Raw genomic sequence first — 24,103 nt, forward strand, 5'->3', positions numbered from 1 at the left:
CCTCCTTGCGAAGTGTGGTTCTTGTGCTTTTGTTACCGGTTGAGGTTTGCAAAAGTCTTATTTTGATTAAACACAGGAAGATAATCAGTCTTCTTTCATGAAGGACTGCAGAAATGAGTGAAAAATCACTGCTGATATGCTGAAATCAGAGGATTTGGGACAATTTTAAATAAAAAAAATGGCTCCAAACGATGACTCAATTATAACAATGGTTCATAGATAATACTTTCTTTCTCGATTCATTTTGACAGCACGAGAGACAGAAAATCACGCGAAAACGCCACGGAGAAATCAATATATTCAAGTTAGGTTCGTTTCGTGAGCGGCAGCGTAAGATGGCCGCCGTACTCACGAGAAGTTCAGGACCAAAGAAATCAAAGATCTGTTCCAAAAAGGTTCCCCGATCAAATATTCAGGCAAGAAGAGGCCTTATCTGATATCACAGAATATTACCACAATATGTTTTCATGATGGCGTTGGATTGGCTGGAAAGCAGTTCAGGGTTTGCCCCGCCTACTGCCCGAAGCCAGCTGGGATAGGCTCCAGCACCCCCCCCCCCCCCCTGCGACCCTTGCGAGGAACAAGCGCTTGAGAAAATGGATGGATGGGTTTCACTATGTTGCAGATTTTCACCGATCGTGGGAGGGCCAGCAACACCCCCCCCCCCCCGCGGCGTCTTACGCCATTACTTTGTGTATACCTAATAAAGGGGCCAGCGAGTGCACATCAACACGCACACACACGCACACGCACACGCACACGCCCAGAGGGGCTATTTGAAGAAAACGAGCGCACAGCTGCGCCTTCAAAACGGGCCGCCGCATTGGTCGTCCCTCAAGCCCTCGCTGTCTTGATTCTTCCCGGTAGCCTCATTAGACGCCGACGCCGACTTCCGATGGCGGGAGGTTCGCACAAGTGGACTCACGCTGGGCTCAAACACACACACACGCGCGCGCGCAAAGCCAGATGATATTTTTGGGGACATGTGAACCAGTTCATGTTTGATGTGGCGCCGGCAGTCAATGCGGAGATTGGACGCCAATCAAACAGTTGGCAGGGAGGAATTTCACGGGGCCAAATGGCTGCTCATTCCCCATCAAATAATAATAATAATGATAACAACACCGATAAAGACGACGGCTGTACGCGCGCACGTGCGTGTGTAAGTGATGAGCGCGAACGCATGCAGAGGGTGAAAGGAAAGCTTAGTTGAAGACAGCTGCGGGTGTGAAAAAGAGTGAGAGAGTGAGAGAGTGAGGTCATTAGATGGAGTTAGTTGGTAAGAATAATGATAGCGCGAGATCAAGCTAGTAAAGTTGGAGAACAGTAAATATCGTGCAAAGCTAGGACTTAGGAACAATGATAAGATAGAGAGTCAGACTGAGTGAGATGTAGTTGGTAAGGAGAGCAAAAGATGGGAAAATAACAGATGAGTTAGATGGAGTTAGCAAGCAAGTGGGGAAAGCAAGTCGTAGGAGATAGAAGAGCGAGGTGGAGTAAGAAGAAGGAGAGAGACGGTGGGGAGTTTGACGAATGAGCTGGAGTTAGGAGACTAAATTGGAGTTAGTAATGAGAACAAGATGGAGGTAGCAGAGTAAGCGGAACAAGATGAAGTTAGAAAGGAGAATGAAACAGAGTTAGCGTGTAAGGAGAGGGAGGTGCATTTAGTCAGGAGAATTGCATGGAGTTAGTAGGCAAGGAAAACAAGATGGAGTTAGTAACTAAGGGGAACAAGATGAGTGACTGAAAAAGTAAGGTCAAGTTGGAGTAAGTAGGGAGAATGCAGAGTTAACAAGTATAGTAAGGAGAAGATGGAGATAATAAGCAGCGTGAATAAGGAGGAGTTAGTAAGAGCAAACTAGAGTGATTAAAAAAGGAGAACAAGAATGACAAAAGCAAGAACGAGGAATTAGTAATGATAATGAGTTAGTCAGTTGGGGGAACTAGATGGAGTAAGTAAGTAGGGAGAACTATGGAGTTAAGAGATAAGAAAGAGTTAGTCAGAAGGACAAGATGGAGGCAGTCAGGAACACGAGAAGGAGTTAGTAAATAACTCATAAGTAAAGAAAACAAGATGGAGTTAGTAAGGAGAACAGGAGGTTAGCAAGCCGGAAGAACTAGATAGAGTTAAGTAATTATAGAAAAACGAGTTAGTGAGAAAAAAGAGATGGAGTTAGTCTGAAGGGCAAGATGGAGACAGTAAGTAAGTAAGGAAAATGAGAAGGAGTTAGTAAATAAGAAAAACAAAAGTTGGCAAGTCAGGAGAGCTAAAAAGTAGTTGGTAAGTAAGCAAGGAGAACAATTTCGTCAATGAAGAGAACAAGATTAGGAGCGTGAATGAGATGGCGGGACGGAGGCGGGCCCTGCCGGGACAGGAAGTTGACGTCTGCTGTGAGTGACGGCGTTAAGACGACAACTTGGCTTGGCCCGCTTTGCCCTCAATATTTATATTCACGGTGGGTATTTTCAGGAGCTTTTTCATATTTATGATGAATATTTCCAAGAATGGCGGCTGCGATGGCGACTGAGTGATGGCCTTCTGCGGCCGCCCAGCGACTCTTTTAATCAAGCGCTTTCCGAGCGTTATTTGGTGCGCGAGCTCCTCAAAAGCTCGGCCGGCAGCGCAATGGAGCCGTGAAGGAAAATGACGGCTCGTTAAGTAGGATGGATTCTTTGTTTTTCCCGGCCTGGGAAGTGCTCCATTCTGCTCCATCATGCAGGCCATTTCATTAGGAACGCCATCAAGTGAGATCCAATCCAAAAATTGCGCCTTCGCCGCCAGAGAAGTCATCATTAAAATACTTTTATGATCACGGATGTACTGTAGTTTGCTGTATAAAACTTTATTGCAGTGCTTTTTTACGATCTCGCGAAGCTCCTCAATTTGCCACAAAAATAATTTGTAGGCATCAAGTTGCTACAAAATGGTGGCAAAGCACTATTTTTAGTCTAAAAGAAGCTCCTCAACGCACTTCAAAATAGGTCTTTGACAATAAGGCGTGACAAGATGGCGACAAAGCACTACTTTTGTCAAACACAAATGAATCTACTCACTTCAACAATTCTTTTGAAAAAAGATGCCTAAATGAAGCTCCACAACTCACGTCAACATGGCTCTTTGGCAATAAGATGCTACAAGTTGGCGGCGAAGCACTACTTAAGTCAAAACTCTACAACTTACTTCAACACAGTTCTTTTACAAAGCCCTCTTTAAGTCTAAATGAAGCTCCTCAAATTATTTCAACATGGGTCTTTGGCACTGAGATGTGATGCGATGGCGGCAAAGCACTACATTTGTCAAAATGAAAGCCCATAAATCACTTCAACATAGTTCCTTAGCACCAAGATGCCACAAGATGGCAGCAAGGCTCTTCTATGGTCAAAATGAAGCTCCATAACTCACTTAACATAATTCCTTGGTACTAAGATGCCACAAGATGGCGTTAAATCACTACTTTAGTCTAAATGAAGCTCCCTCAACTCACCTTCAAACAGTTTTGTGGCACAAAAATACCATGAGATGGCCCAGAAATTGGTACTTTACAAAAACAGCAAATAGGTTTTTCCACGAATAATGGCGGACAGTCCTCCCCGCCCCCCCCCCCCCCCCAAAAAAAAAAAAATCTGTGAAAATGGTAATCCCAAATGGCAAAAATGCCGGGCAACACTGACGACATGATTCAGCCGGCGCTCCGCAGAGGTTCAAAGCGGGGAAGTAGGCCATACTTTTCCTCAATGGTGGCAGGCTGCCTGCTTAAAAAGCGAGGCGCTGATAAACGTGACGGCGGGAGTCAGGCGGGGGGGCTCCTATCACTCTCCGCATTAACGTCATGTACACCGCGCAGATTAAGGCGTCCGCTACGGCAGCCGGGATAAGCTCCAGCGCGAGATTTAGCATGCGGCGAGGTAGAAATATAATTCTCCGTCAAGGCAAGCCGCTGTTCGCTTATAGCGCACACGCACACGCACACGCCAACGCACAAACACACACACACACACACACAGGTGGGTCTAAGTCTGATATGTGCGAGTCATAAGCAGAGGTGGCAAATCCAAGTCCAGAAAGTAAAAACCCTGCCACAGTTTGGCTTTAGCCCCTGATGCTAGCTAGCTAGCTCCCTAAAAGGTAAACAAGCACCATGGAAGCTCGCTAGCTAGCTCCCTGCCAGAATTTGGCTTTAGCCCCTGATGCTAGCTAGCTAGCTCCCTGAAAGCACCACCAAACAAGCTAGCTCCCATGGTGCTTGTTTACAATTTAGCATTTAGAAATACACTTTGTGTATTTAAAACAATCATATCTTAGCATTTCGGTCAGCTAGCTAGATGCTAACGCTATGTTGTGGCGCTTTAACCCGTCTGAGCAACGGATTGGAAACAAACTGGACTAAAATGGACACTGACAATATAACACTAATGATAATCAGTGTTTTTAGTATGACTGAGTATTTTTTGTAAAAATCTTTTTTTTTTTGTATTGTTGAGTTGAGTATTCAAATTTGTGTTTTTCTAAATCGCACGGCTCACAGATCGCAAACGCGCATCACAATTGCTACAAAAATGGTAATCAAAGAATCTCAGCATTCTGAGAGGTGTGTTTTCATGCAGCAATTTGATATCTGAATTATTCAAGTCAGCACATGTTGTTTACACGTCTGCGAAACAACCCGAGTCAATAAATTGAAAAATGACATATTTACAGTTTGGAATGATCTTCAACCCACATTATCATAATCCGGCGTTTAATCATGGCACTAATAAGACGCCTGATTCAGCGTGCAGCTTGCCTTTATGTCTTGTGCAGCACACACAAAGGTGCTCCATTTGCCTCCTTTCGAAAAGCGTCCATTAGTCAGTGGGAACTAAGAGAGGATGTCAAAGCGCGCCGCTATTTTACATCTAAAGTGGCACCTCGAGTTATGAGCAACCGGTGTTACAAATTTTGTCTGGAATTTCACTTTTTTTTTTTTTTTGCTAACTTCACAACAATTAGCATGCAGTGAACAAAAAAAAAAAACCCAGTTGAAGTAGAATCCTAAAACAAGAAATACACGTGTATTTAACCAAACCTAGATGGCTAACAAAATTAGCATCAACGCAACAGACAATAAAAAAACACTCACAGGCATATATTCTTTATCTTCTGTAAAAAAACAAACAAATATTACTGCAGCTCATCGGGGTGCTTAACAGTATGTCTGGATTATACTGCCCCCTGGTGGCCACGGTGCACACAGCATCCGAAAAGCTTTTTTTCAATGACAAAATCAGTGATTGGGAATCGGATTCTAAAAGCTGCAAAAGTATCTTGAGGTGAAAAAGTGCAGGAGAGCGACGGTGACCTCCTTTGCCTGCGCCGCGCAACAAAGCGTTCCGTCAAGACATTAACGCCTTGTCGCCGTGATCACGGTCTGGCCAGCGGCGCCGAAGCACTTCACTGGGAAAATGGCAATCTGCTTTTGATTAAATCCGACTTTCCTGGAGTGCGCTCGCCACTCCAGCATCGTTTTCTGGCGGAATTGCGCCGCAGCGGGCAGGCTAAAGAGGGTCGCTGGACGTTCGGCCGATCCCGACCTTTTCCCCCCCCCCCCCTCAATGAGACGATGTTCTACATAAAGTTTAATGGCCTCGCCACCGTGACGAGGAAAGGTCAGAGGGACGTTGCGCACGATTGAAGCGCTAATGTTCTCGCGACCTTAAAGCCTCGGAGACACGTTTTCATTTTGGCACAATGGAGGGAAAATGAGCCATGGTGCTATACGTCACGTGCCGACAAAGGTGTAAAGCTAATTCCAACTGTGCATACAGCGCTACCTTGACTTACACATCGCCATTTTTTTTTGTGAATTTAGTATTTTGTCGACTTTTGGTCACATTTTGAATAAAGAATCACTCTTCGGCATGGGCTAATATTGGCTATCACTGAAAATGAGCTCTCCTCTTTTTTGAGGGGACCTCGAGTTGAGTAAATAAGCCGACTCTTTGAGGTTAATTGCCTCCAATTAACTTTTTCTTTTCCCTCTTAATAATTTAACGCAGGAGCGAGCGAGCCAGCAAGAGGAGATGCTGAGATGCTTTTTTTGCTCTGATTATTGTGCATTGTCCTATAAAAAAAATAAAAAAAAGTGCCAAGGGGTACTGGTTAGCCCCAAGAACAACATGACTAGGACAAGGGGTCTGTTCTAAAAAAATATCTCAATGTAACTTACTAAGATGAACTAAAACAGAAGACGAATGTTTACATTCATTTATTTAAAATCAACATGATACAGGTTTTCTTCTATTGTATATAAACTAAAACAGAATGTAAAGAAATAAGCTGAAAAAATCAAAATACAAATAAAAATCAAACAAGCGACTGCTGGTAACTTGAAAAACTTGCAATAGAAGTGTAAAGTTTACATCACATCAACGTTTTCGTGTTGAAATGGAGGCAGGACTTCACACTGCGTCAACACAATAAGTCATCCCGCCACAAATGCGTTTGATAAACACTTTGGACAGCCGTGGCCGAGGACAACAAACAAAGTCTTGAAGGGGAGCAAAGGCTCGACCTGAACAAAGGACTTCCAAACAACTCTTTTATTTTTTTACACCCGGCTTCTCAAAAAAAAAAAAGACATTCTTCTCCTCCACAGATATATGAGGCTCTTTACGCGGCGACCCATCATTTCCAGACCACTTTACAGGCCCAGCCACACACACACACACACACACACGCACGCACACAGACTGGAGTGAAAGTAATTTCCGCTGTTTTTAAGCAGTGAAAGCTTCCAACTGTGAGGATTAATGGCCGCTTTTCACCTTTTTGGAACTCTTTGTCAGAAAGTGCCACCACCTTCCGTACCGTGAAAAACGTGCACAACATACTTTAAAATCACAGCACAATTTATGTGCGGTTAGCTTCAGCCAGCTAGCATGAAGGAAAGCAGTACAAAGGCTCTCTTATTAAAATGGTTATTACTGCTCTTCTGATGAATAAACTGCTTTTTGGCGGCCTAAACATCCAAAAAATGGGCACATTTGGCAAGTGTGTGCATCCTAGGAAAATTTTAATGTTTTTTTTAAGAGTCCCAAACGCAGACCCGAAAAAACTCACTCAGTAGCTTCCAGTGGAAAGTTAGGGGGAAAAACTGCCCCAACACAAGTTTAAAACAAGCGTTTTAGGCAAATAAGGGCTCATATTATCATAAATGGAACTTCATCCAGATAAGACCAACTCAGAAGCGGGTTTTCTAGAAAAAAAGGGTGACGTTAAATTGTCAATCTTTTTTTGTGTGCCTACGACTTATAATGTGCAGAAATGGAAAATCCAAGTCCAGAAATCCTGCCACCATTTGGCTTTAGCCTCTCGTGCTAGCTAGCTAGCTATCTAGCTCCTGATGAGTTATTAACATTGTTTTTTAGTTTTAATTTATATTTTAGCCGTTTTGGATTTAGTTATAGCAGTATGGCTCAATGAATAGAATTGTATTCTTATCTGTGTTACTTTCATGAGAAGGGCAACGAGTTCATTTTTGTATAAGTATTGATGCCCCACGTTGGACGAGACAGAAAACCTGATAGAACACGGCTTCAGTGTCATCAGCCTTTTGTCATCAGAAGCTTCTGATAATTATTTACCTTTGCAAAGGGACTTCTTCACCAGAATCTCACCATTCAGTTAATTGAACACGCAAAGAGTACAATACTTAATATTGTCTACTCTAACACTCCCTAGCAGGTAAACGAGCACCATCGGAGCTAGCTAGGGAGCTAGCTAGGAAGCTAGCTAGGGAGCACCTGAGGCTAAAGCCAAACTGTGGGAGGGTTTTTACTTTCTGGATCTGGATTTGGCACCTCTGATAATGTGGGCGGAGCATGGCGTGAAATTTGAATGATCATTTATTTCGAGGGTTTTCGCACAGTAAGAAAACAGGACGCACAAAAAAGTCTCACGGACCTATGTCTGAAATTGAACAGGAAGTTAGCCATTTTGGTTTGAAGCAGCAGATTTCAGGGATCGTTTCTACTAATGAGGGCAGAACCTGGTATCAAAGTTTGATGACTATTTAAAGGACCGAAATGGATGAACAAGAGCGTGCAAGAGCTGAGAGCATTATTGAAAATGTATAAAAAAAAAAATCTTTTTTTTTAGCTGAGTGTTGTGAAATCAACTCAAAAATATTCCCTTCACGGAATGCACGGAGACAGACTGTCACAGGAAGAAGTATTTAATTCAAATGTGTGATGCTCCGTCATCCCGCTGCGTTGCCTCCACGTACACACGCACATACAGACGCCTAGCATGGGTTCAGCGGTTCCATGAACATTATTGATGACCGGGCTTGAGCGAGGCGGGTGTAATTAGCGTGATGTCTCTCACCTGCAAGTCTGCGCCTGCCATTAATTCAGCGCACGTGCGCGCTGGTATTCATGGCCACGCCCACCCACATACGCACGCCGCGCGACACCGTCTGGGGTCAGTCTTTGCGTGCGTGCGCGCCAGATATATTTTTAGTCTTATTGCGCAGTAGCTGATTGGATCCAGAGCGGCGCTATTGATGCCGATCAACAAAAGCAGCCATCAGCCCCGGGGCCTCCCGTTGGCCCGGTCCGACCACCCCCCACCCCACCCCCCCCCCGGCTCCATCCATCCACCCCGATTTGCTCTTAAATGCTTTGCGGTCGTGTGAGTCATTTCCAAGAGAATCGGGAGCACTGAGTGCGAGCGGGAGGAGGAGGGGGGGGGGGGGTTATCGGGGATGGAAGAGGCCCGGGAGAGTAGAAAAAGGTAAGACCCACTCAAACAGCAGCCCAGGAAGCAGGATTAAGCGCTCCTCTTTGCTCCCCGCTAAAAGTAGACTCTAATGGCCAAGACAAGCACAATGAAACAGAAACCAGCACCGACACGGACGGCAACGAGGAACGCATACTTTGAGCCAGAGCCGATTTCTACCTTAAATGGTGCCCCGTGCGAGGCGAAAGCGACCACAGTTTTCGTTAATTACGCCAATCACTTTAATTACATGAACCATAACGTTGAGGCACTGTTTTTCTCCATAGTAACCGCAGTTGTTTGACTTACCTGTGCCGTTGCTTTGCGGTATCAAGAGGGGTTGCACGCTTGGTGTGAGCGCCATCTGCAGGTTGTCGCTTTAACGAAACAACCTCGTCTGCAGCTGTCTAAGAGTACGCCGGACTTCTCTCGTAATGACTCAACGTCGCCACAAATATATATATTTTTTAAAATGTTGTACTAATGCAGAACTGACCAACTGATGTTTTGAGATGTTTCGTAATTTATTATTTATGTGAGTTCTCCAAAAACATTGGTTGGTGAGCCACATACACACAAGCACGCGCGCACACGCGCCGCCATTCTTGAAGCCAATTAAGGCGCTTAAAAAGCTCTTGTGCCGAGTTGCAGTGCCGCCACAAAGCGGATTAAGCAGTGAAATGGGAGCAGTATAAAACCCACTTGTGCCGCTGTTAATGACTATGTTCAGGATATATAATGCAAGCGTAGCGTGGAGCGCGCAGTACATCCGTGTGCCAGCAAGCCGCTAAAAACCTACCTGGCAGCCTCGGCGACAACATGTCGGCGAGTTACTATTTGTATACGCACGCGAGTATTGTTGAATTGTGTGTGTGCTAAAGTAGGAAATGTTTGAAGGTTTATAATTACCGGAAAAAAAAATCGATGCTAATTTCCATTAGCCCACCAATGGCATCTCCCATTATATGTTAGCATTAAGCTAAAGGATGTTTGTTTTTGATTTTTTTTTTTCTTTTGTGTCAGTTTAAGTAAACGTCAACTAAGAGTGACGGACAGCTTGAAATAAGCGCGCTTTGCCTTTTATTTGCAGAACTGTGCAATCAAGAGAGTCTTCTTTTCATTTCCTTCAAAGTGACGTGCGAGAAAAAAAAAGTCTCCCGTTTCTTGACAGCAAGAAAGTGAGAACAGGTGCTGAGGAATAATACTTTAAAAGTATTTTTTTTAATAAGGTTAATAACGAGATGGCATGGGAGGGACAAAACTAGAACTTTTTTTTGTATACAACTTTATTTCTAGAGCACTTTAAAAAAAAAAAAGCACCCACGAACAAACAAATGCAATCATTTTCTTTTTAAATTATCCTTCTTTAAAAACAAACTCCCGCAGCGCCGCCGCTGTGTCTAAGCCCAAACCGTCACAGTTCTTATGCTGGCCACCTGCTGCTGGCACCACGCAAAAAGAATACTAAATAGGAAAAAAAGGGGTGGAAAGTACAAATAAAGTAAGAGCGTTATTTCTCTTAATCACTGATTTTCACATCACGCGGGTGGTATCGCCGTTCGCCGGAGTGCCATTAAAAATCAGTCGAAACGGGACGCCGTTAACAAACGAGCTCATTTTCTCCCCGCCTGCTATAAGTAAGCGGACGTGAACATCTTCCTCCTCCTCCTCCTCCTCCTCCTCCTCAGTGGCTGTGCTGCCCACGGCGATGGCCGCCTGACCCCGTGCTGCGGGCCCCTGCCGGCTAATTGAAAGGCGCTCGGAGGGACGGGAGCGCGCCCTGTCTGGGTCGTTATTACACGCGCGCACACACACACACACACACACGCACGCACAAAAACAAACGCGGGCAATTAGAGCGAGACGAGGGACCGAGGCGCCGAGTTTTCCAAGTTTTGCGAGGTGTCGGGGTCAGAAGGAGCCTCAAGTTACAGCCATGTGAATGGACCTTCAACGTACTTAAATACGGTATTATGTCGTATATTGCTGTTAATTTTTTTTAATGATGTCTATTAGAGTAAATATGGTATTATTCAGTAAACAGTTGTTAAAAAAACAAAGTGACGCTGAATAGAGTGAATATGGAATTATACAGCATATGGTTGTAACGAATTGACATCTATTAGAGGAAATACGGTATTCAAGAACTGAGTAACGTCTTGCTGCGAGACAAATTGTACTTGGTTGTGTCATTTCATGAATGGGCACCCCAGAGAGGCAAACATGCCACACTTGCCTTAAAAAGCCATTTTTTTTTCATAGTATTTCCTCTTTATGCTTGAATGACTTCTCCATTTGACAGATAACCGTGTGGTTAGCAATCTTGTTATGTATAAAAGGCATAAAAAAAAAAATAACTAACATGTTTGAGCTGCGAAAATATATCAGCTGAGAGACTCCAATGGCTGGAATATTGGAATATAGCCCACTAGATCGTGACAGGGCTTTTTCACACCACCACAACAAGGCACTCTAAATTGGACATGGGACTGCGAAACCCTGGTCCACATCCTGGCTGTCAAGTCAGACTAAAAAAAAAAAAGAAAAAGGAAGAAAAAAAGAAATCTCGCTCGCTGTCTTTTTCTGTGTCGACATGCACTCATTCACAGCGCAACAGCGAGGCGCTCTAAAGCCGCCACGCCAGCACAAAACCCTGGTGCACATTCTGGCTGTCATGCCTGACAAAAACAAGTAAATAAATAAATTTAAAAAAAGAAATAAAATGAAATCCATCCCCTCTCCTCGCTCGTTATCCTCTCTATGTGACATGCGCACACTCAAAGCGCAACAATGAGGCACTCTAAAGCTGCCAGGCCAGCACAAAACCCCGGTCCACATTGAGTCTGTCAAAAATAAATAACTAAATAAATGAAATTAAAAAACAAAACAAAAAGAAAAAGGAAATCCCCCTCCTCTCCTCGCTCGCTACCTTCTCTGTGTGACATGCGCACACTCACAGCGTGACAACGAGGCGTTCTAAAGTGTTCATGCTAGCCCGCAAAGTATTTTTTTCGATCAGTTAATCGAACCTGCGTTAATATTTACACTGTTCATACTTCACGAAGTGCAAAACAGATGATAAAAGACGCAAACAAATTCCTCCCACCCACTCGCAGTCTGTGACCCCCAATTTGGGGATTATTCATCCTCATGTGTTGAGGATTCGGTGGGCTTGAAAAGATTTTCAGAATTCAAATTGAGTCCCGGCAATCCTCCAGTTTAAGAATGACTGCATGCTCGGTGTTTAATTTGAAGCGTGTTGAGAAAATATGCCAAAATGTTAATTAGTTTTTAGCGACAGTGGCTGATGTTCGCTTCACTTAAAACACAATCTGTCGGCTTTCATGGAGGAAATTGGAAAGTATAACTTTTGAGAGGATGACATCAGAGGATTTAGACTTTTGGTAAATATTTGAAAAGTGGTTCAAAATCTCTCTATTTTCAGTACCCCTTCCCCTTTTTTCAAGTTTAAAATTGACACATTTCCCAAACGTTCCCCTTCATATTTGCGGCTGTTGCCACGGCAACCGGCCTCCTCCCAAATGTCACCATCCTCACCTTCCCTCTCTAAAGACGGAGATGACAAAGAATAAATTCCCTACAAAGTGAGACGTCGCGACCGCGCATGTGAAATATTTAAATGCGGGATCAAATATTCACACGCGATACGGTGTCCCAACATTCCTGATTCCCTTTGAAGCGTCACGACAAGTGCAGTCTCGGCGAGTAGGTAGTTCCTTTGAATATCCCTGTTGAATGTGCACCTGGGATATCAGAAAATATGAAAGAAAAAAATGATGCGGCGTTCCAAAATCAATATTCGTACAATCGTAAAGCTCTAAAGCTGAACACGTGTACCGTGTTTGGGCAAAGGAAGGCCGGACGTGCCTACAGTATTTACTCAACTGCAGATGTGTCAATACATAAATAATGCATGATTATTTTCCATTATTTATTTAATACTATTAATAACTTATAATTATTATGAAATTATGATTGAATATCTGTCTCCGGCAATGAGCCGATGTCATTACATATTACTATATAATTTTTTCCGGATATACTCAATTGGAAGCATATTCGTGAAAATATGGTATTAAATACAGCTGCTAAAAAGTGATGTCTGTTAGAGGAAATATAGTATTATATGAAGTTGTCTAAAAACTAAGTGTGTGTGTAAGTAAATATGGTATACAGGATACAGTCGTTACAAAAAGTGATGTTTATTAGAGAAAATACGGTATTATGTAGTATATTGCTGTTAAAAAAAATTAAATGATGTCTATTAGAGGAAATATGGTATTATTCAGTAAACAGTTGTTAAAAAAACAACGTGACGCTGAATAGAGTCAATATGGAATTATACAGCATATGGTTGTTAAAAAAACAAATTGACATCTATTAGAGGAAATACGGTATTCAAGAACTAAGTAACGTCTATTGGAGGAAATAGGGTATTATATAAGGTTGTTAAAAAAATAAGTGATGTCTATTAGAGAAAATAAGTTTTTATACAATATACAGTTGTAAAAAAAAATTAAGTGACGTTTAATAGAGGAAACACGGCATTATATACGGCTGTTAAAAAGATGCTAGCGATGTCAATGTTGTGACGTTACGATATGCAAACGTAGCACGACGCATCGCGTGACCTTTCTGGCTCGCTTCCTGGAAAGTAATGCAGTCACAACGCAGCCTCTTCAAGCCCATCCAGCTCGTTTAAAGTTCATCAAAGTTAATTAGTGCCACGCACACACACACACACACACACACGGGCGCCCACTCGAGAGCTATTACATGCTTGGCGCAAATGTTTCACATTTGACGCTAAATTGGAGGCTAATCCTGATTAAGTGTCATTTCTTATCCTGACACGCGGCCTCTTGCGTTTATTGGATCATTTCAATTAAGCGCCAATTACGCAGCGCGGCCGTGACTAAATAAGCAAAATATCAGAAACGGCTCTCAGGATCATATGCAGTCATAGATTTGTTAGTAAAAAAAAAATGCCGGCTCAGGGGTGGGTAAACTTTCGTCAGGTCATTTGGAGATGTATCGCTTCAACAATACGCCACGTACTACTTTCCTATGAGCTAGGGCTTTTGGCACCACCGTATGGCGTTTTAGGGTATTGCAGGTGCAGCACAAAACACAAGGCGACTTCAACCACCTATTCCTTTGCGGGCTACCTTTCACGCAGAAGTGCCAAAAGGGAAAAGGCACGTTCATAAGTTACCCTCCTCGCAGCGAGAAGTCAAACATCAGAGGCTGTCGAACGCTAATCAGAATCGCATCCTCCTCCTCCTCCTCGGCTGCGAGGCAGGCGGCGCACGTGACGGCGAACGACACGCAGCCGCTTTCATCCGACGTTTAGCAGAACAACTTCAGTTTAGCGCGACACGGGCGGGCCCGCCGCCGCCGGCAGGCAGGCAGGCAGCTCTCGGCGGGCAAAATTAACAATGTTGAATTCGCCCCAAGACGAGCGAGGCTCGAGCGGGCGGAACGGCGGTCAACGGATTACTCTCACACGAAAAACAAAAAAACAATCACAATATTGAGAGTGAAATAAAAATATCATCGTTTGTCGGCAATCAATCCACGCTAGCGAAACGCGCAAAGAGGATTTGTTCCGGCAGGAGAGACAATTCCAAATCTTTTATCGTGATTTCTCACCTGTACTCTAAATGCGGCGCAGTTCTCGCTCCTCACGCCTCCGATTACGCGGCGTAATCCTGCGCAGGAAGGAGGGGGTGGGGGGGGGGAGAGATTTTTGCGAGTGGTCGGGCGAGACGGGCTGGTGAGAAGACACCTCTCCAGGCCCGACCAGTTCGGCGTACTCGCGTGTGTGTGTTGGATCAATGTGCGAAAGTGATGGGAAATGCATCACAATCGCAGTTGCGATGTTCTCTGGGTTTTTTTTTTTGTTTTTGTTTTTTTGGGTCAAATAAATCGAAATTATAGCAAAGTTAGAGTAAGTTAGTATTCTAGGGATAGGCCGATATTGGGCATTTTAATTTTAATGAATCAAATCTGGCGGACGATGAAAGGTCAAGCTAAAACTATTTCAATCTCAGGAAGCTGTTGAGAAGAGAGAAGCTGGTGACCCGAGGAATCCGAACCATTTGTTTTTGTTCGACAGGATTTCGGTTGAAGTTTCAATTTGAAGATGTACTGATAACCTTGGGAGCTCCCTGAACATTTTAGTATATTGTCAATTTTTTATTTCATTTCTAAAAACCTACATCTCGGAAAGTCTGAAAATGTGTTCAGCAATAATTAATGCTTTAAGACATTACAACAAAGTGAAGATTGGCATCTTGTATTTAAAAAAATTTTTACACCAATATTCGCCCCCCCCCTTTTTTTTCTTTTTTTTTACTGAAAATGAATATTGGCTTCAAATATCGGTTAGCGTCCTCCTTGATTACTAATAATTGTCATCGGTATCGGTCCTGAAAAAAGCATATCGGTCTATCTCTAAGTATTCTTCAAAACATGTCGGTGGATGTGTGTAGGTCTACTTAGGGTGGTGGTGGTGGGGGGGGGGGGGGGGCGCTAACGGGGTGTTTCAAAGACGTAGCCATTCAAGCTAGGACTGCCATTGTGCATTTTAGGTTTTCGCCCAAAATCTTTCACTTGAATTGTTTTTAATTACTAATTAATTAATTGGTTAATATTGTATATAAGCTAAAACAAATCTTAGAAAAAAAGATTGAATGTTTTTTCATTTATTGTATTGAAAATAGAAGTATTCGTCAAATAATTCATTTTACATGTCGATTTAGACTTCTTTATTTTATAAAATTATTGCCTAACACTCTCATCAATTTAATTCTAAATACATTTTTTAAAATGATGATTAATCATTATGTTATAATCAAACTGGAATGATTGGTAATTAACTTGAAGCATGCACGCTTTGCCACGTAATTGGAAAACTGGCGCGAAAGAATCATTTAAAAGTGTGTTCATATTTGAAGTACATTTTATGGGAAGGGTAAAACTAAAAATATATATTTTTTTAATATGGTCTCTATTGCAGATTTTTGTGGGTTTTCTGGAACGCATCAATGCACAAGTGACTGAAAAAGAAGTCATCAGAAGGAAATGAAAAAGGAAAAGAAGCAAGAGTAGGAGCAGTAGAAAGCAAGCCGCCTCGCAAAGATGAAGAGCGCGCGCGCGCGGGCCCGCGATGAAGACGCGTTCTGAAGTGGGTGCAAAAAAGTCAACGCTGAGGAAAGGAAGGAAGAAAAGAGACGAAAGGGAGAAAAACAAACGCTGGCAAACTGACTCACACCAACTTGAAAGCCCGCAGAAGAATCCAGAAGGGGCTGACCACGCCAACGCAACAAACTTACGACCGGGGTTTTTTTTTTTTTTCATTTCAAGGCCCGAGTGGACTTCTGATCCCGGTTTCAACCGTCTGGGGGTCTCGTCGCCGCGCCGTGTGGCCCTGCTGAGGGGGTCCGCGTCAGCCCGCAAAAAAAACACCACACAAATGGATGCTAAAGACGGAGAGAGAGAGGGCCAGCACCCCCGCAGTTCTCAGATCAGCCTTGATCCCGGCGCTTGTGTGTCGGTGGGCGAGTGCGTCTGCATTGTGTGCGTCGCTTCAAAGCAACGCGGCTGCCTTTAATGCGTGTGCGTGTCGAGGAAAAAGTGGTGGAAAATTCAAAGGCTTCAAGCAGTGGCGGTTCGAGGGGGGGGGACAGGAGGGGCAGGGCCTCCTTCGTTCTGTGCTCGGCTCCCCCCACTGAGTAGATTCGAAGCGATGCCTCAGTAAGATTTGGGTTCCGTTGCATCATTGCCGTGAGTGTAGCGCATGCTAACTTGATATTTTGCGATAAGTGGCTTGAAATTACAACAATTAACACAATTAATAAATATCATCAATACATTTGAACGCTGGATCGGATTGGCAGATATTTTGATGCATAATTTGCCGATCGATCAATGACATCAATGATTGGATCCGCAAAATAAGACATAAACTTGGGCTGTGCGATGAATCGAAATTACAATTTCATTTTTATTTTATTTTAAAATAACTATTTTAATACATTTTCTTTCATCCAAAAGGAACTTGCATAATTATAGTGTTTCAAATAATTGTATTTGTCTTGATATGTTTTACGTTTAAACATTTTCTTTTTTTGTACCAATAAATAAACGATCGTCCTAATTGTGATTTCCATTATTACCAAAATAATCATGATTAATATTTCCTTCGTAATCAAGCAGCCCAACAAACACAATTTCTTTCACTCCATTTTTAATAATCAAAAAATTCTCATCATAAACAGTTGGATTAAGAAATAATCCAATATTTTTTTATAATTTCGATTTTTGTTTTTTTATTTGTGCAAATTTTTAGGGTTTAATGGTTATATTTTTTCCCCAATGCATATCAACTGGTGCAAATTAGGTGCAAATTTTGGCTGTTCGTGGGCCAGGCCAGTCCCATACGAGTTATTTAAACAGATTGATTGGTCCCTCTTCTGATCAGATTGGTGATCGTTTTTTTTTTTCCTTCAAAATCCTTCGGCTCCAAAATCCTGATTATGTAAAGTGAACAGTAAAATTATTTAGACAATAATGTGCGAGCGTGTGTTTAAAACCGTGCTCCCCTGACAAAACCCCTGGCCCCGGGCACAGCCCCCCGACCCCCATTCAAAATGAGTCTAGAACCGCCACTGCTTAAAATAAAGATTTTTGAATAAGTAAAATGATTACGCAATAATCGCTATAAAGTGGTACCTCAACTTGCGAGTGGCCCGATTTAAGAGTTTTTTTGCTTGCAAAAATTTGATACAAGCGCTACAAAAACTTTTCTCTCCGAATATTTCCATCTGACGGAATTTTCCATGAATTTAATTATGTAACAAATATTGACTGCATATCATGTTGCTGTGTATTGTATTGTGTGTATTGTGTGTGTGTGTGTGTGTGTCGTCATGCTGCTGTTGACAACAGCACAGCAGGTGTTTGCCGCACTTCAAGACAAGACAAGCATCGCACGCCCCCGCCCGCCCGCCCGTTGCCGGCCGACTCACCGATGACGAGGGTGGTGATCTGGTTCTTGGCGGCGCCGTGCTTGTTGTTGACCTCGCAGATGAAGGTGGTGTTGACGGCGTCGTCCACCTTCCTCACCGTCAGCTTGTTGCCGTCCACCAGCACCGAGTCTGGCAGCGGGCCCGAGGCCCTGGAGGAGGGGGAGGGGAAGACAAGATGGAGGGATGAAGCGAGTCAGACGAAAAATTCTCACGTACGGCCGCAACGTTCGCCATCTGTGCCTTCGGGTTACTTTTCAAAATGTTCAGTTTTTTATTTTATTTTTTGGTGGCTTTGCTTCAAGCTGTTTTTATTGCCAAAATGTGAAACAAAAGGCTGCTAGTTTAATGCTAACACGCAATACTCAAACCCATAGATGTGCTAATGAAACTAGCATCCAATTTGAACTCATTCACTCCCGGCCATTTTCACTGAAGCAACCCCCTTCGCTCCCGGCTGTTTTACTGGATTTTGACTGATTTGGCAAGGTCCACAGAATATTCTGTTCTATTGCTATAAAAACATGGAACCCACCAAAAGAAAGATTAGAGTCTCTTCTTTCATCAGGAAAAGTAAAGTATATTTATATCTGTTTCTGTTTTGAAGCAATTAGCATTAGAATATAGCTAAGTTGAAAACACTGGCAAAAAGAGCTTATTGCAACATGGCCCTGGCTAATCTCTTATACTCTGCTGCCACCTGCTGGCCATTTTGGTAATAAGTACAATTTCTTTAAGCGACCTCTTCATGTCAGAAGCTGTTTCAAAGCCTTCTGTAATGCTCTAGCATTAAAAAAAAAACACGTGAAAAACGTTTAAATACATTTTGGGGAGTGAAGGACAAAGTATTAAAAAAAAGTATTTTATACGTTTTTGGGTTTGAATGAGTTAAGCAATGGATATTTTGCCGACGATTGGAAAGGAGTACTGGAAATGAGCAGCCATCTTACGCGGTCCAGGTGACGGTGGTGGGTTGCGGGTTCCCGTCGGCCATGCAGACCAGCGCGGCACCCGGGCGGCCCATGTACCAGTTGTGGTCGTAGCCCTCGATGGAGACGGAGGGGGGGTCTGTGTGGGGGGGGGGTGTGGGGGGATTTGCGGGGGGGAGTCAGAGGACATTTTAGGTCATTTTGGCAATGTAACAGCGTGTTAAATCAATCAAATGAAAAGCTAATCGTGGCTAATTGGTCAACTATTTATGCCAGCGACGAAGGTACACAATTGACCAATTTGGTGGTGTTGACGTGAGATTATTATTAATGTAAAATGAATGCCTTGGTTTAATACAATTTGTGAAACACTATTCTCAGTATTTATAATGTTTCTCGTGCATTCGACGTGTCTTCTATTGTTAATTGGCTGAACAGAGACAATGTGCGACATCTCGCCGCCGTTCAGCCGACGCCACCAGTGACGACTCTGAACCTGTTTTAATCCCTTGTAAATTAAAAAAAGGCATTTAAAGGATTAAATGTGCGCGTGTGGCCATCTTGTTCTCTTATGCTAATCCTCAAAGTTAGCCTTAAAGGAGACATATTGTAATATATTAAGTGACTTTTTAATGCCTTCTTTATGAATGGTTGCGTGTTTGTTGAGTGAAAGCAAGTCAATCAAATAGTCTATCAATTAACCGAGAAAAAAATTCATTTGAATATATATATATATATTTCAAAGTTAAATAACTACAAATGTTAGTAATTCATGATGAAACTTGCTTGCTTGAAAAATATTTGCAACAAAAGCGGTTAATAATGTTGATCAGGATGTGTTTTTTTATCATTAAACATACAGGAAGCATTATTTTTTGTTAAACAACAATTTGTTGTCCACTTTGAGTCACCATTCTTAAATTCTAGTGTCTGTGACTTTTCATGTGTGTGGCTTTAAAAGGTGAGTGACGTGGGCGTCGATGAATGAAAGAGCCCAAAAAATGTGCTCGAGCCGCAAATAGCTGAAATTTTCAGCAAATAACTATGAATAGGTTCTAAAAAAAAAAAGACATGAATAAGTGATTTAAGAATGTATAATTATTTGGAATATAATGATTACTTTGACAGTTTTTTTTTTTTACAGTTTGCCCGCGCGTGTTGCTTACATTCCACAGACAGTCTGAGTTGGCGCGTCCAGGTCTTGTCCTGGGTACGCTGGTCCACCATGCACGTCACCTCCCGGCCGTCGTCCGCGGGCGTGGGCACCAGCCGGTACTCACTGCGCACCGTGACCGTGCCGTCCGGCCCGTTGGTGCTGCTGGTGGTGTGGTTGCCGCCCACCGACGCCAGCCACTTGATGGTCGCCGCCGGCTTGGCGTCGGCCGCCTGGCACTGCGCCACCACCGCCGCCTTGGTGCCCGCCTGCACCGTCACCACGTTGGCAGAGTTCTTGGGTTTGGCTGTGGACGGGGAAGAAGAAGCCAGGAATGAGAGAGGCAAAAAAGTGAAATCCAAAAAATCGGAAATGAAAAAAGTCATGAAATGACGAATTTGGAACTTCATTCATTCTTCACAGATGATAAAGAATGTATGTCTGTGAGTATTGTTTTACTATCTGTCGACGTGTTACTCTGTTTGTCCGTTGTTAAAGGGCTACTGTTGCTATTCGTTGGCCCGTTTATGGCGTTCTGCATCGTTTGTTAGCATTAAGCTAAATAGACTTTTGTAAGGCAAAGCTATGTGGTTGTTTGAGAGAAACGAGGTCTAAAGATCTTTTTTTCATGTTTAGTTTGTCAGAAAACATCAACTGGGAATGTCAATAAATCACTTGAGATGTATTTTTGAAGAACTGTTTACTATCATCGAAGAAGTTAGCTACAAAATATGCTAAAAACAAACAAACACATTAAAACAATACAACAACAAAAAAATCACGCAGTCCTAGTTCAAAAGTGAGGAATGACGCGCTATGGAGGCGGAATCCGGGTCTCACCCCATTATTTCCATTGCAATGTAAACGTGGGAAAAAAAGTCCAAGTGGGTTTTATCTGAGTGACATTTTGGACATCAAGTAATGACTTCAGACGTCAGCAAAGGGGTAAAGATGAGCAGGCGCCGCCGCAATATGCGCCGCTCCAAAAGAGCTGTCAATCATCTGGAAAATGTCACGCTATTTGGTTTGGCCACAAGATGCATCACCCTGCATCGCAACGTTTTCATTCGTTCCATCGGCAGCTCCCCCGGAATGACTTTCCGGCCCGTCTTTGTGTGCATCAGATTGCGTCTGAAAGGTTTCTGATGATTCCCGAGTGTCTGGCATTTTTCAGGCAGCTGAAATATCAGCGCGTCCCAGGTCAGTCCGGCCTCCGCCGTCTACGGAGACCGCACTGTCAAACCTTAAACGGGACGCCCGAACCTTATTTATGCTGCCAACAGGCCGGGGCCGATATGAAAGTAAAATAAGATTGCAGATGACGAATGTTTATAATATATAACTAGCTAGTTGACAGTTATCAGCAACAAATCAGCTATAGTTGCTAATTGATAGTTAGCTACAGGAAGTTAGCTAGTTAGCTTCTAATTGCTAATTAACCATCTGGCATTTGTAGCTATGTATTTTTTGTCCACTTTTGAACGGACGCCTTAATAAATGTTTGTCATAGTGTCACTAGCTAGTTAGCATTTGATAGTTAGCAACACAACGTTAGCTCATTTGTTGCTAAATGCCAGTTAACTTTCAGAAACCTACCCCATAGTTGTAGCTAGCTGTCATTTTTGTACATTTTGTAAGACGTTTTGTGAGCTCGTTAGTCACTAATGGATAGTTTGTTACAGAAAGTTAGCAAATCATGGTTCGGGCTTGTTGTCATTTGTGGTGTTATTGATCTAAAGACACAAAGGAGACACTGCAGGAGTTGTTCCATGTCAGTTTTGAAAGAGATGCGCTGTACTGTACTGTACATCAATAAGTTGTGAGACAGAGAGAAATATGGGAGAAAAAAAAAATCATTCAGACAAATGTTAATAGTAACTGCTGTTAGATGTTGAAATGAGTACAAAGCCAATTCTTTGTTCTTTCTCTATTGACTATGCCGGGATAGCGATGTGAAGAATAAGAGCAAAGTATTCTCCAAAAACACGGAAAAGTAGACGTCCACATGTGAAGGCGCTTTCGAAACTGGGGCAGCATTATGACATCATCAGCCCTTTAAACGCAACCTTCGAATCCCGCAGCTGCGTCGCATCTGCGGCTTGAGTTTTCCCCGACCAAAATGGAGCTCAGTAACAAAGACGGGCGCCCGCTTTGTGACGACACAGCTTCCACTCCTCACATCCGTCTGAGGAATTAGATGGCACAGATCCCCCCCCCCCCCCAACCCCCCCACCGCCTCTGCCCGACACCCATTGTGCACGGATCAACGGGCTAAATGTCAGAGAGCGGACCGGAGATGGGGAAAAGGTGATGCAGGAGGGTTTTAAAGCAGGTCATTTGCATAAAATGTGCTCACACTTCATTCATTAGAGCAGCAAACCATAACCTTTTTTTTTTTTTTTTTTTGTGCCACGGTCTGGTTTCCCGAGAGCGTTCCGACTTTGATACTAAACCTCCATTAAGTACCTTGAAACCAATACTGAAATGATAACATGGCAAAATGCAAAAAAAAAAAAAGAAGCTACATTGGCTTTTTGTATTCCGGTATATGTTAGCATTAAGCTAGCTGACTTTCAAAATTGAGGTTTGGTAGAATATTTTAGTGCTTAAATATACTGTACAATGTGAAGTCCTCTTTGCTTTAGGTTTCAGATCTGTTATGAAAAAAGCTTGTTTTGTGAATTAGACTCGTGTCTTCCATATGTCAATGGTAGATGCTAGCGCCACCTAGCATCAGGAACAACGGAGGTTTCAGTATCTTGCCCAAGGCTCCTTCGACGTGGTCACAATGGCATGGGATCGAACCCACAACCTCTGGGTGGCAAGACGACCACTGGGCCAAACATTGATTCATTTATTATTATAATAATCATCCACATTGAAAGGAATGACAGATATCGCAAAGTATCGTCGCACTTTTGTAGCATTGATAGGCCGCGCAAACGTAACGCAAATTGATATTTTGAAGCGCCGGCAAACGAAATACTCGGTTGCATCTTGGGCTAATGGGAGTCCAATTTAGGTGCAGAGATGGCTCGGCGCATAAGAAGCACCTGGAGAGAAAAAGCCGTCGTTAAGTACGACTGTTGATTTGTCTTTTCAATGCAGCGCGCTTATTCTTGGGAGATGTAGGATTTTCTTTTTCTCTTATCATTTGGTCTTCTTCCCTTTCCAAAGAAGCTCCTAAAAGACGTTTTTCCTTTTTTTTTTTTTTTGACTGCTTACTTTATTACGACCGAATCATGTGATCAAGATGAGCGCTTTGACATTTGCACAGAGGCGCAGACGGACGCACCTCATCTTCAATAAACCTCTGGCAGACTCTGACGGTCCATGAACCTTTTTTTGTTTAGTCTCTCTGTGCAGTCCGGCACCAAATGGCACCACGCAATCGTATTAGCACACGAGCTGACATGTGTATGGAGTGTAGGGGAGGAAGCGCTGCCTCCGCCAGCGAAAATGCTTTTGTCTCAACAGGTTCGTGCTTCCCCTCAACACACTTTGGTAGTTAGAGGGTGGGAAAAAAAAAACTCATAAAAAAATCCTTACAAAGATTTTGAACCGACGACCTTTCGTCTTTGGCGGGTCGCCAGTTCGCATCGCAGCGACGCGAGGCGAGCGAGGGCGGCCGCTGGGCGACATCTGTCGCCTTCACACTTTTTCTAATTAAAGCAACCGGCCCGCATCAGCGCTTCCACTTGACCCACATGCACGCAATTGTGCAAGCGACAAACGCCGGCGGATGTCATTATTAGCGTTAAGTCCACTTAATAACTCACGAGGCGCGTTCGCGGATGCTTAAGCTTGGCGACAAACACGGAGCACTTATTAATGATTGATTAAGTCATTTACTGCCAGCCAACTCCATAATAACAGCTGTTTTTGGAGCATTTTGACGGCTATTTCAAGACCCACAGAAGGTTGTGTTTTATGATTATATATTAGGGGTTTCAAAATGTGTGCATTCATTTTGAGCTCATTTAAAAGTTCCTCTAAATTTGAAATTTAAAGTCAAAATTTTGCAGTAATGAATGTAATAATAATGCATAGATTTGTGGAGACTGGGGTCAAGCTCTTCATATGAAAAGAAAAATGCACCGAGGCTGTCACCAACGTCTTACAAATGCAATTATGCCATCTAGTGGCAGAAAAATTACCTTAACATATCACACTCGTTTTTTGTTTTTTTTTACAATACAGCTCATCTTTTTAA

General features: G+C 43.1%; 1 protein-coding gene across 2 annotated transcripts in view; it reads right to left on the reverse strand.

Annotated features, from left to right (window-relative positions):
* The window catches only part of pvrl2l (PVR cell adhesion molecule related 2 like), a 129,917-nt gene that overhangs the window by 33,776 nt on the left and 72,038 nt on the right, over positions 1-24,103 (reverse strand). For both annotated transcript variants that reach the window (XM_086062552.1, XM_086062551.1), the window contains exons 4-6: positions 19,904-20,197; positions 18,759-18,876; positions 17,812-17,960 (exon numbers count right to left, since the gene is read on the reverse strand). In XM_086062552.1, coding sequence (XP_085918678.1) covers positions 17,812-17,960; positions 18,759-18,876; positions 19,904-20,197 — 561 coding nt within the window. The remainder of the gene's footprint in view (positions 1-17,811; positions 17,961-18,758; positions 18,877-19,903; positions 20,198-24,103) is intronic.

The sequence above is a fragment of the Leptonotus elevatus genome, chromosome 19, assembly GCF_054856555.1.
Source record: "Leptonotus elevatus isolate MCC_2025b chromosome 19, RoL_Lele_1.0, whole genome shotgun sequence".
Lineage (NCBI taxonomy): Eukaryota > Metazoa > Chordata > Actinopteri > Syngnathiformes > Syngnathidae > Leptonotus > Leptonotus elevatus.